Consider the following 12,321-nt stretch of genomic DNA (forward strand, 5'->3'; position numbering starts at 1 on the left):
TTCCACTGTGTAAATGTAACATATTTTCTTTAGCCATTCATCCATTGACAGACATCTAGTCTGTTTCCAATTTCTGGTTATAAATGATTAGAGCAACAGTAAATGTGGTTGAACAATAGTCTCTGTAGTAGGATGTAGAATCATTTGGGCCTGTATCCAGGAGTGGTATAGCTGAATCTTGAGGTAAATCTATTCTCAGCTTTCTAAGGAACCACCACACTGATTTCTATAGTGACTGTACAAGTTTGCGCTCCCACAAGCAATTGGTTGAGTGTTCTCCTTGCTACACATCCTCGACTGTATGAGCTGTAAACGGAGTTTCTTTGTCCTGCCCCATTCTGTAACCGCTTCCAAATAATCACCCAAAGGCTTATATTAATTATAAATGTTTGGCCAATGGCTCAGGCTTATTACTAGCTAGCTCTTACATTTAAATTAACCCATTTCTGTTAATCTGTGTATGGCCACATGGCCTATGGCTTACTGGTTCTTTCACATCTTGCTTCTTGGGCAGCTCGCAGTGTCTGCCCAGACTCCGCCCTTCTCCCTGTTTCTCTGGCTTTCCAGCCCAGCCTTATTATGCCAAAACAACTTTATTATCAACCAAGGAGAGAGACACATATTCACAGCATACAGAAAGATATTCCACAGCAATGAGCTGTCATTTGTTTTATTGATCTTGGCCATTCTGACTGTTTCAAAAAGGAAATCTCAAAGTAGTTTTAATTGACATTTCTCTGATGACTAAAGATGTTGAAAATTTATTTAAGTGCTTCTCAGCCATTTGTGTTTCATTTTTTGAGAATTCTCTGTTTAGATCTTACCCCATTTTTAAATTGGATTGTTTTCTTGATGTTCAGTTTCTTTAGTTCTTTACCTATTTTAGATATTATTTAGATATCTATTGGATGTGTAGTTGGTGAAAATCTTTTCCCATTCTGTAGCCTGCCACATTGTCCAAATGTCCAAATATATGGGATATGTCCTTTCCCATACAGATGCTTTCAGTTTCATGAGGTCTCATGTATTGATTGTTGATCTTAGTGCTTGTGTTATCTGTGTTCTATTCAGAAAGTCCTTTCCTGTCCAATGAGTTCAAGATTAGTTCCCACTTTCTTTTCTATCAGGTTAAGTGTATCTGGTGTTATGTATTTGTCTTTATGAGGCCAATGATCCATTTGGTCCTTGATCCATTTGGAGTTGAGTTTTATGTAGGATGAGAAGTATGAATTTGCATTCTTCTCTTTGCAATCATTCAGTTTTACCAGCACCATTTGTTGAAAATGCTTTTTTCTAGTGTGTATTTCTGGCTTCTTATAAAAAAAATCAGGAGTCTGTAGGAGTGTAGACTTATACCTGGATCTTCAGTTAAATTCCATTGACCAATCTGTCTGTTTTTATGCCAATACCATGCTGTTTTTATTACCTCTATAATACAGCTTGACATCAGGGATAGTGATAACTCTGGCAGTTCTTTTATTATTGAGGATTGTTTTAGTTATCTTTTGTATTTTATGTTTCCATATGAAACCGAAAATTGTCCTTTGAAGATCTGTGAAGAGTTGTGTTGGACTTTTGATGGGGATTGCATTCAATCTGTAGATTGCTTTTGGTGGGATAGATGTTTTTACTATGTTAATCCTACCAATCCATGAGCATGGGAAATCTTTCCATCTTTTGCTATCTTCAGTTTCTTTCTATGTCTTAAAGCTTCTGTCATACAAGTCTCTTACTTGCTTGGTTAGAGTTATTCCAAGATTTTTCTTTTTTGAGGGTATTGTGAAAAGTATTGTTTCCCTAATTTCTTTCTCAGTCTGTTTGACAGATGTGTATAGCAGTGGTTCTCAACCTGTGGGTTGAGACCCTTTCACAGGGGTCACCTAAGAACATCTTACACACCAGATATTTACATTACCATTCTTTTTTTTTTTTAATTTATTTATTTATTATGTATACAGTGTTCTGTCTGCACATATCCCTGCAGGCCAGAAGAGGGCACCAGATCTCATTACAGATGGTTGTGAGCCACCATGTGGTTGCTGGGAATTGAACTCAGGACCTTTGGAAGAACAAGCAGTGCTCTTAACCTCTGAGCCATCTCTCCAGCCCCTACATTACCATTCTTAACAGTAGCAGAATTATAGTTATGAAGTAGCAATGAAAATAATTTTATGGTTGGGGGTCACCACAACTAGAGAAACTGTATTAAAGGATTGCCACATTAGGAAGTTTGAGAACCACTAATGTATAGGAAGGTTACTGATTTTTAGGTATTAATTTTTGTACCCTGCTACTTTACTGAAAGTGCTTATCAGCTATAGGAGTTTCCTGGTGGAATTTTTAGGGTAACTTATGTATACAATCATATCATCTGCAAATAAAGATACCTTGACTTCTTCCCCTCCTATTTGTATTCCCTTGGTCTCCTTCAGTTATCTTATTGCTCTAGCTGAGACTTCGTGTACTGTAATTAGTAAGTATGGAGAGAGTGGACAACCTTGTCTTGTTCCTGATTTTAATGAAAATGTTTTGAGTTTCTCTCCATTTAAGTTGATGTTGATTGTGAGCTTGCAGTTAGTCACTATTATTATGTTGAGGTATGTCTGTTGTATCTCTAATCTGTCCAGGACTTTAATCATGAAGGGGTGTTGGATTTTGTCAAAGGCCTTTTCTGCATCTAATGAGATGATCATGTGGTTTTGTTTTTCAGTCTATTCATATGGTGGATTATATTTATTGATCTATGTGTCTTGAACTATCTCTGGGATGAAGCCTACTTGATCATGGTGGATGATCTTATTGATGTGTTCTTGGATTTGGTTTGCAAGTATTTTACTGAGAATTTTTACATCTGTGGTCATAAGGGAAATTGGTCTGTAATTCTCTTTCTGTGTTGAGTCTTTATGTGGTTTAGGTATAAGAGTAACTGTGGCCTTGTAAAAAGAATTAGGCAGTGTTCCTTCAGTTTCTGTTTTGTGAAATCATTTGAGGAGTATTGGGAGTTAACTCTTCCTTGAAAGTCTGGTAGAATTCTGCTCTAAAACCATCTGGCACTGGGGTTTTTTTGTTTGGGAGACTTCTAATTTCTGCTTCTATTTTATTAGTAGGGATTATAGGTCTGTTTAAATTGCTTATCTGATCTTGATTTAACTTTGGTAGGTGGCATGTATGGAGAAAAGTATTCATTTCTTTTAGATTTTCTAATTAGGTTGAATGAAGGTTTTTAAAGTATGTCCTTAAGATTCTCTGGATTTCCTCAGTGTCTATTGTTTTATACCCCCCTTTACCTTTAATTTTGTTAATTTGAATCTTTTCTCTCTGCCTTTGAGTTAATTTGGCTAAAAGTTTGTTGTTCCTATTGTTTTTCCCAAAGATACAAATCCTTGTTTCATTGATTCTTTGCACTGTTTGTTTGTTTCAATTTTATTGATTTCAGCCTTGAGTTTGATTATTTCTTGCTTTCTACTCCTTTTGGGTGTTATTTCTTCTTTTCTTCTGGAGTTTCCAGGTATACTGTTAAGTTAGTAGTATGAGATCTCCATTTTTTTTTTTTTTTTTTTTTAAATAGACACTCAGTGCTATGAACTTGCCTCTTAAAACCACCTTCGGGTTGGGGATTTAGCTCAGTGGTAGAGCGCTTGCTAAGGCCCTGGGTTCGGTCCTCAGCTCCAGAGACAAACAAACAAACAAAAACCCCACCTTCATCTTGTCCCATAAGTTTGGATATGTTGTGGTTTCATTTTCATTCAATTCTAGGAAGCTTTTAAATTTCTTTCCTAATTTTTGTCTTGACTTATTTTTCATTTAGTAGTGAGTTGTTCAGTTTCCATGAGTTTGTAAACTTTGTATTGTTTCTATTGTGTTGATATCCAGCTTTATAACATGGTCAGATAGGATGCCTGGTGTCATTTCAGTCTTCTAATCTGTCGAGATTTGCTTTGTGTCCAAGTATGTGTTCAATTTTGCAGAAAGTTCTATGTGCTGCTGAGATGAAGGTGTATTCTTTTGTGTTTGGGTGAAATGTTCTATAAATGTATTAGGTCCATTTGGCTTTTGATGTCAGCTCCAGCATTTTTCTGTTTAGTTTTTGTCGGAATGACCTGTCTATTGGGGAGAGTGGGTTATTGAAGTCTCACGCTTTCACTGTGTGAAGGTCGATATGTGTTTTAAGCTGTAGTAGTGTTTCTTTTGTGAACTTGGGTGTTCTTGTGTGTTTGGTGCATAGATTAAGAACTGCAATATCAGCCAGGCAGTGGTGGCGGCACATGCCTTTAATCCCAGCACTTGGGAGGCAGAGGCAGGCAGATCTCTGTGAGTTCAAGGACAGCCTGGTCTACAGAGTGAGATCCAGGACAGGCTCCAAAGCTACACAGAGAAACCCTGTCTCGGAAAAAACAAAGCAAACAAACAAACAAACAACCCTGCAACATCTTCTTGTTGGATTTTCTTCTGATGAGTAGTATGTAGTGACCTTCCCTGTCTCTTCTGATTAGTTTTGGTTTGAAGTTTGATTTGTCAGATAGTAAAATGGCTTGCTTCTTAGATCCGTTTGCTTGGAATATCTTTTTCCATCCTTTGACTCTGAGGTGATGTCTATCCTTGATGTTAAGGTGTGTTTATTGGATGCAGCAGCATGATGGATCCTGTTTTCTAAGCCAGTCTATTAGTCTGTGTCTTTTTATTGGGGAATTGAGACCACTGATGTTGAGAATTATAAATGAGCAGTGTTGATTCACATTGTGTTGTTGTGGTAGTGTGGGTTTTTTTTTTTCCTCCCCTTCTTTTAATTAACTAGTCTGAGATTATTTATTCTTTGTGTTTTCTTGGGTGTGGTTAGCCTCTTCAGGTTGAAGTTTTCCTTCTAGAGGCTTCTGTAGGGTTGGATTTATAAATAGAGCTGCTTAAATTTGGTTTTATTGTGGAATGCTTTTCTTTTTCCATTGATTATGATAGAAAGTTTTGCTGGATACAGTAGTCTGGGCTGGCATCTGTGATCTCTTAGAGTTTGTAGAGCATCTGCTCAGACCCTTCTGGCTTTTAGAGTCTTCATTGAGAAGTCAGGTGTTATTCGAATAGGTTTGCCTTTATATGTTATTTGGTCTTTTTCCCTTCCAGTTTTTAATGTTCTTCTTTGTTCTGTACATTTAGTGTTTTGATTATTATGTATCATGGGGAATTTCTTTTCTGGTCCAGTCTGGTGTTCTGTGTGCTTCTTGTACCTTGATAAACATCTTCTTTAGGTCAGGGGAATTTTCTTCTATGATTTTGTTGAAAATAATTTCCATATCTTTAACCTGTGCTTCTCTCTTTTCTCTATTGCTATTATTCTTAAATTTTTGTCTTTTCATGGGTTTCCAGATTTCCTGGACATTTTGCCTTCATTTTTTTATATTTAAAATTTTCTTTGACCAAGTTATCCATTTCTTGTATCTTTTCTTCAATGCCTAAGAGTCTATCTTCCCTTTTATTATATGTGTGTCTATACGCGCACACACACACACACACACACACACACACACACACACACACATGCTTACTGCTGAAGTTTTTGTTTGACCAAGCAAACTTAAAAAAAAGCATTTAATTGGGGGCTTGTTTATAGTTTCATAGGCAAGCCCATAACCATCATGGTGGAAAGCCATGGCAGCAGGCAGGCATGGTGCCGGAGCAGTAGTTGAGAGCTTACATCTGATCCACAGGAGACACACAGAGAGAGGTGGGGGGAGAGGAGAGAGAGCAGGCCAGTGAGAGAGCTAACTAGGAATGACTTGGGCTTTTGAACCTCACTCCCAGTGACAACCTCTTCCAGTAAGGCCACACCTAATCCTTCCCCCAGATTTGTATCAGTTAAGGACTAAGCATTCACACAAGCCTCTGAGGGTCATTCTCATTAAAACTACGTACAGTAGAACCAGAGTGTTCCACAAGGATAAGTGGTCTTAACTGCTGAGCCATTGCCTCAGCTTTCTCCTTCTGCTCAGATGAACCTCTTGACTTTTTTGTTCTTCATTGGAGGTTTGCTGGTTGTGAGTTCCTTTAGGTTGTTTTGTTTTATTTTTAATGTCTGGACATCTTTATTTCTCCCTTATTTTTGAAAAGGTTGTTTCCAGGTTCTAGGATTGTACAAGGTGCAAAGAGGAACCAGCTCCTGCAGGCTGTCCTCCGGCCTGTACCCATGCACTGTTATCTTAGTATGTGTGCGCTTGTACCTACACCCTTTCTGTACAGCCTGGACTTCCAGGTTGGCAGGTTTTTGTCTTCTGTTTTTCTTTCCCTTGTTGTCTTTGGGAAGGGTGGTTGGGGTTGGTAGTTTTTTAGATGGTTTAACGATATTTCTACTGTTTATCCTTGCTGCTGTTCCTTTATATGTGATTTTTTTTCCAATTTTGTATCACATTTACTTATTTGTGTGTGGTGTTCATATGTAGACCTTCTATTGAATTTTTTGTAGCATGAGTGATGTAGCTCAGTGGTAGATCTCTTCCTTAGCATTTGCAAGGCCCTAGGTTCAATCCCCAGGGTGACAAAACAAAGCATATCAATACAAAACAAAACCCAAAACATAAAACAAACTTCTAAGCCACTTAACGCCTCTCGTTCATCTCCTTGAATATAAGCTATGGCAGAAGAATTCATGACATTGTATACTATTTCTCCAGTGTGTCACTTCTGGGCCTGTTTATATTGCTTCTCTTTAAGAATTTTAAGATTGTTAGGTAGAATCAAAACAGCATTTATTTGTTTTTGTGCAAAATTGCCCTCAAATGCTTCTGAGTACTTTCTTCAATGTCCTGTGATTATGAGGTTTTCCATTTTGATAATCTGACAATCTTGTGAGGAAATCCTGTAAATAAGAGATAAAATTAATGACCAAGAGCCTCATCTTCTCAGTATATTGCTATATCAGAGATTATAATTGTGTAATAAATTAGATGTTAAATAAGTCAGCCTTTTCACATAATTAATCTGGAGACTTAGAGAAGCTGTCCTGGACTTTTTGGCAACCTCGGCAGGTGGCTGACAATGGTAATACTTAGGTAATGGAAAGCTGAGTTCCATCTAGACACCAGAGGTATATCTGGGGATTGTCAGTTTGCTTGTCGGTAGTGGCTGTTACAGGAAAGGATGCTTCTCGAAGTCTGATAGGATGAAAAGAGCGGTAGTGTGAAGTGAAACTCAAAATGGCATGCCCATGTCACAGCCGTGCTGGAGATGAGATTCTGAAGCACATTACGGTGCAATGTGGAGAGTGATGATGAAGTGCTAATGGACATTTTGTTTCCTTTTACTAATATGAGACAACATTTCATTGTTTGTTTATATGTGTAAGCTCTTAAACTGGTGAATACTGAGAAATTATTTCTCCCACAAAACTATAATCATACGTTCCCAGGCAATATAAATAATATGGTTGAAAAATACACATTGCTATTTTACTTATTATATAAGAAAACAAATTATCAAGTACCCTATTACTAAGTTACTTAGGTATTAGATATTTGCCTCAGTTCATGTGCAAAACTCCATCCGTCCGTCGGTTCGTCCCTCCCTCCCTCCCTCCCTCCCTCCCTCCCTCCCTCCCTCCCTCCTTCCTTTCTTTCAAGAGAGGTTGGGAAAAGAAGGGGAAAATCGGGCTGGAGGGATGGCTCAGAGGTTAAGAGCACTGACTGCTCTTCCAGAGGTCCTGAGTTCAATTCCCAGCAACCACATGGTGGCTCACAACCATCTGTAATGAGATCTGGCGCCGTCTTCTGGCCTGCAGTCATACGTGCAGACAGAACACTGTATACATAGTAAATAAATAAATCTTAAAAAAGAAGAAGGGGAAAATCATAATTCAAACAACTAAGAAGTTGGAAAACAACTTCTGATAGTATGGAACTCTTTTTGTAGACAAGGCTGGCCTCCACCTTATAAAGATCCGCCTACCTCTGCCTCTTAAGTGCCGGGATTAAAGGCATGTACTACCATGCCCAGAACTATATAGGCTGTTTGTTTGTTTGTTTGGAGACATTATTGAAGATATGTGCTTCTGTAACAAAGTAGGTTTTCAGAATGGAGGTTTCCCATAACAACACAGAAGAAGACATAGAAAGTCATTAAATAACCATCATAAGACTTGGTAAAAAAAAAAAATGATCAGTGACTGAACAAACCTGGTGTGTATGTGTGTGCGTGTGGGAGATGTAAACATAGAGTGGTAACGAAGAGCAGCCCTTCAGTGTTTGAAATGACTGAAGGAATAGAACACAGAAGCTCTGGGGTATTTAGTTCCTGGAACTTTGGTTCTGTATGATGCTAAAAATATACAAGTATTGTGCTGGTGTTTTGGTACCTGTCTTTCTAAATTTTGTATGTATTGGTAAGGTTCTGGCACAGTAGTACACTTAACAGTATAGTTTCAGGAAAGGTCAGTTGATTAAAGTACTAAGTACATTTTCAGTGTTTTTGCTAAGTGTCTAAATAGGTGGATCATAACCTAAACATAGAGGTTGCTGTTTTCATAGACAAGAAGGTGGCAGAAAGAATGCATGCTGTTAGAAAGTCCTGATCACAAACTGGCACCTGGGAGCTGAGATTTGAGGAGGGTTGTGATAAAGGCTCGTTGTGTCAAAGCTGTTTATACAAACAATATGTTTGCTGTTGATCAGCTACTTTTCTTAGATCCTGGAAGTTTAGTGTGTTAGGGAAGGGTACCTACAAAATCAGGTCCTAACGTTAGGTATTCTGAAAAACTCAAATTCTTTCCAGTGTATACACACATATCTTTTATTAGTGTCAGTTGTACCATTATTTTCCTTTTTGTGGTTGCCTCTTCTGGTTTTTATTAATTAATGTGTTTGTCTTCATTCCTTTTAAGGCAATAAAGAATGTTGATGAGAGAACCATTTTCCTTTTTCCCAAATTATTGAGCTGGTCGTCATAATGGGTAAGTTTAAGCTAAAAGCATTTTAAAAATATTTATAACTAAAGAATAGGATGAGGGAGAAATATCTTATAATAAACTTTATTTAGAATTTGTGATACAATATATTTATATATGTGATGTAGGAGATTTAGCTAATATTTTACTCAATGGATTTTAAGGCTTAGGGAGAAGTAGAATGCTTGAATAGTTAGCGTATGTGGTCTTGTGTTCAGTCACAGGTGCCACCAAAACCAAAGCGAGGCAAAGCAGTTTTGAGTTGAAGTACTTTTTATGTTGTTATAGTTTTGGAATGACCATTTGCCAGTGCTCTTAACTGCTGATCCATCTCTCCAGCTCTACATTGTTATTTACATTGCTATTAGTCTTTGATAATAAATACTTCCATTTACTTATTTTAATGATTTATTTATTTATTTATTTTATGTGCATTGTTTTTTTTTTTTTTTTTTTTTTTTTTGTCTACATATATGTCTGTAGAGGGTGAGGGTGTCAGAAGCCCTGGAACTGGAGTCACAGACAGTTGTGAGCTGCCATGTAGATGTTGGGAATTGAGCCTGGGTCCTCTGGAAGAGGAGCCAGTCCTCTGAACCACTGAGCCATCTCTCCAGCCTGATAAATACTTTTATATTTGTAGTCTTTGGAAGAACTTTGAGAAAACTTTTTAGAGTATTAGTAGGCAGTGTCCACAGAGGGAGCTTTTCTGTTTCTTCCTCTAAGCATCAGCAACAGGAACACATCTCAAAAGTGAAGTCTACATTTTGAATATAAATGCTAACAGAAGATGATATTTACACAAGGTTTATTTTTTTTCCCTCATTTTTATTAAGTTTTTTGACATCTGATGTTTTGTTTGGGAGTCATAGAAAAGAATTTGTTCTAGCTGGGCTGTTTTGACTCAGGATGTTAAATCACTAAATGAATTAGAATGACATTTACTTCCCTTATAAATGCCTCGTGTAGGGCTTGGAGAGAGCTCAGCAGTGAAGGGCACATACTACCCTTCCAGAAGACCTGAGTTCTTGTCCCAGCACCTACATTAGATGGCTCACAACCACCTATAACTCCAGCTCTAGGGGACCTGACATCTCTGGCATCTGCACTCATATACACTCATCCACACACAAACACATACATACACACAATTAAAAACAAATACAATAAAAAATATTTAAAACAAAAATAAATGTCTCGTGTGGACACTTAGTTTATGTTGAGCTTGAGTCTTTTGCAGTTTGATGTTAGTTGTTCCCAGAGGTGGGCTTTTTTTTTTTTTTTTTTAAATGTACTTGTCACACAACATTTTATTTTATAAAAAAGGCAGGTGGATCTCTGTGATTTCAAAGCCAGCCTTATATAAATAGTGAGTTCCAGGACAGCCAGGGCTACATAGAGAGACCCTGTCTCCAACAGCAGCAAAAACAACAGCAACAGATTTATTTTATCTATGAGTATGTTCCATATGTGTATGGGTGCCCATAAAGGCCAGAAGAGTTCACAGGATTCTCTGGAATTGGAGTCACAGGTGGTTGTAAGCCACTCAGTTTGAGTGCTGGGAACTAAACTTGGATCTTCTTCTGAAAGAGCAGCAAGCATTCTTAACTGCTGAGCCATCTCTCCAGTCCAGCTAACTCATTTTTAAATTAAATTCCATTATAAATTCTGCTTGATGTCTATGATAAATATATGTTGAAATCACAGTTTTGTGTATGTGTTCTTTTAAAAATACCTAGATGATCAGCAAGCTTTGAATTCTATCATGCAAGATTTGGCTGTCCTTCATAAGGCCAGTCGGCCAGCATTATCTCTACAGGAAACCAGAAAAGCAAAACCTTCATCACCAAAAAAACAGGTATCTATTTCAGTATTACTTTAAAGATTTCATTTTTATTAATATTAAATTATGTGTATTTGTGTGTCTGTGTAGGTATGTGGATGAAATTGTAGGTGCCTGTGGAGACCAGCAATACCGGGTCCCCCTAGAGCTAGAGTTAGAGGTGGTTGTGAGCTGCCTGACATGGATGTTAGGGATTGAACTTGTGTTAGGAATTGAGCAGTGTGTATTCTGAACCTCTGAGCCATCTTTCTAGTCCCAATATCATTAATATTTTAATAAGTGTATTTTGTTGTTCTATGAATTACTTTCATAGCCTGATCTTGTAAGGACTTCTTTTATACTTTGAATCACACGTTGTGTTTAGTACATTGTCTTGTACATTTGCATTTTAAATTTTGTATTTACATTTACTATGTGATACAATATAAATGCTATGTATAGGTAGTATATTGAAGAAATAATGACAAAAATGAATACATTTTTAAAAAGCTATATGACAAGTGCTTAAGTTTCTGTTTCTGTTTCCTCTATTCTTCAAGCATCTAAGATAAAAGAAGTCTCTTCTGGGTACTTAGAAATGTGGTGATTTTGATTCCTGTAAACAGGATTAGTATGAGATAGCAAGCAGGGAAAGTAGAAATATTGGAGTCTCCCTAGCTGTCTTTCCTTCCCGTAGTTTCAGTCACTCATGGTCAGCTTAGGTCAGAAAACAGCAGGTGTAATGTTGTAGACATAAGCAAATCATAAGTTTTAAATTCTGTGCCTTTTGAAGTAGCATAATGAAATCTCACACCGTCCTGTTCTACTTGCTTCGGACATGAATTATACCTCTGTGTATGTTGGTCCATGTTGTATATGCTACCCATCTGTTTGTTACCTAGAAGCTATTTAACTTAGGGAATTGACTACCGAAATCTGAGAGTAAAAATACTGACGATTTGAATATGCAGAAAAGAAGCTTTAAAGTTCTTCCTTTGAGAGAAAAGGAGAAAGTTCTGAACTTAATAAGGAAAAACAAGCAAACCAACAAACATGTTCAGAGGCCTTGAAACGTATAGAGGAGGAAGGTCTACAGTGTAGCATTCTGTATGTCCTTAGGTTCAGGTCGTTCAAGCATGAGGAGATACTGGTGCTCTCTCCTGTTGTCAGATCTAACAGAGTAATTCTCAACTCAGTTTTTTTGGCAGACATCAGGTGATTGGAATTACACCTTGAAAATAAAACCCCCTTTCTTCTGCTCTGTGTTAAATGAGTAGGCTAAAGAAAAAATGACTTCAGATTTATCTGGTCTCTGCACGATTATGACTGATATCTTCATTTTATTATAGAATGATGTCCGAGTCAAATTTGAACATAGAGGAGAAAAAAGGTAAGGAAACATTACACATCAATTAAATTATACAATAAAACGTATATTCCAATTAAGCTATTAAAGAATCTTTTTAGATTTGAGTGAAGTTTGGGGTTTGAAATTAAGAATGGAATAGTCTTTGGTAATATGTGACATTCACGTAGACTGAGGAGAAATAGAATATGTCAAAATGCCTGCTAACCATTG

At 37.2% G+C, this 12,321-nt stretch overlaps 1 protein-coding gene across 1 annotated transcript in view; it reads left to right on the forward strand.

Annotated features, from left to right (window-relative positions):
* Map3k2 (mitogen-activated protein kinase kinase kinase 2) overlaps nt 1-12,321 on the forward strand; it is a 73,711-nt gene that overhangs the window by 24,798 nt on the left and 36,592 nt on the right. The window contains exons 2-4 of the mRNA XM_059246754.1: nt 8,861-8,929; nt 10,660-10,778; nt 12,092-12,132. Of these exons, the coding sequence (XP_059102737.1) occupies nt 8,926-8,929; nt 10,660-10,778; nt 12,092-12,132 (164 nt within the window). The 5' untranslated portion in view covers nt 8,861-8,925. The remainder of the gene's footprint in view (nt 1-8,860; nt 8,930-10,659; nt 10,779-12,091; nt 12,133-12,321) is intronic.

The sequence above is a fragment of the Peromyscus eremicus genome, chromosome 19, assembly GCF_949786415.1.
Source record: "Peromyscus eremicus chromosome 19, PerEre_H2_v1, whole genome shotgun sequence".
In the NCBI taxonomy this organism is placed as follows: domain Eukaryota; kingdom Metazoa; phylum Chordata; class Mammalia; order Rodentia; family Cricetidae; genus Peromyscus; species Peromyscus eremicus.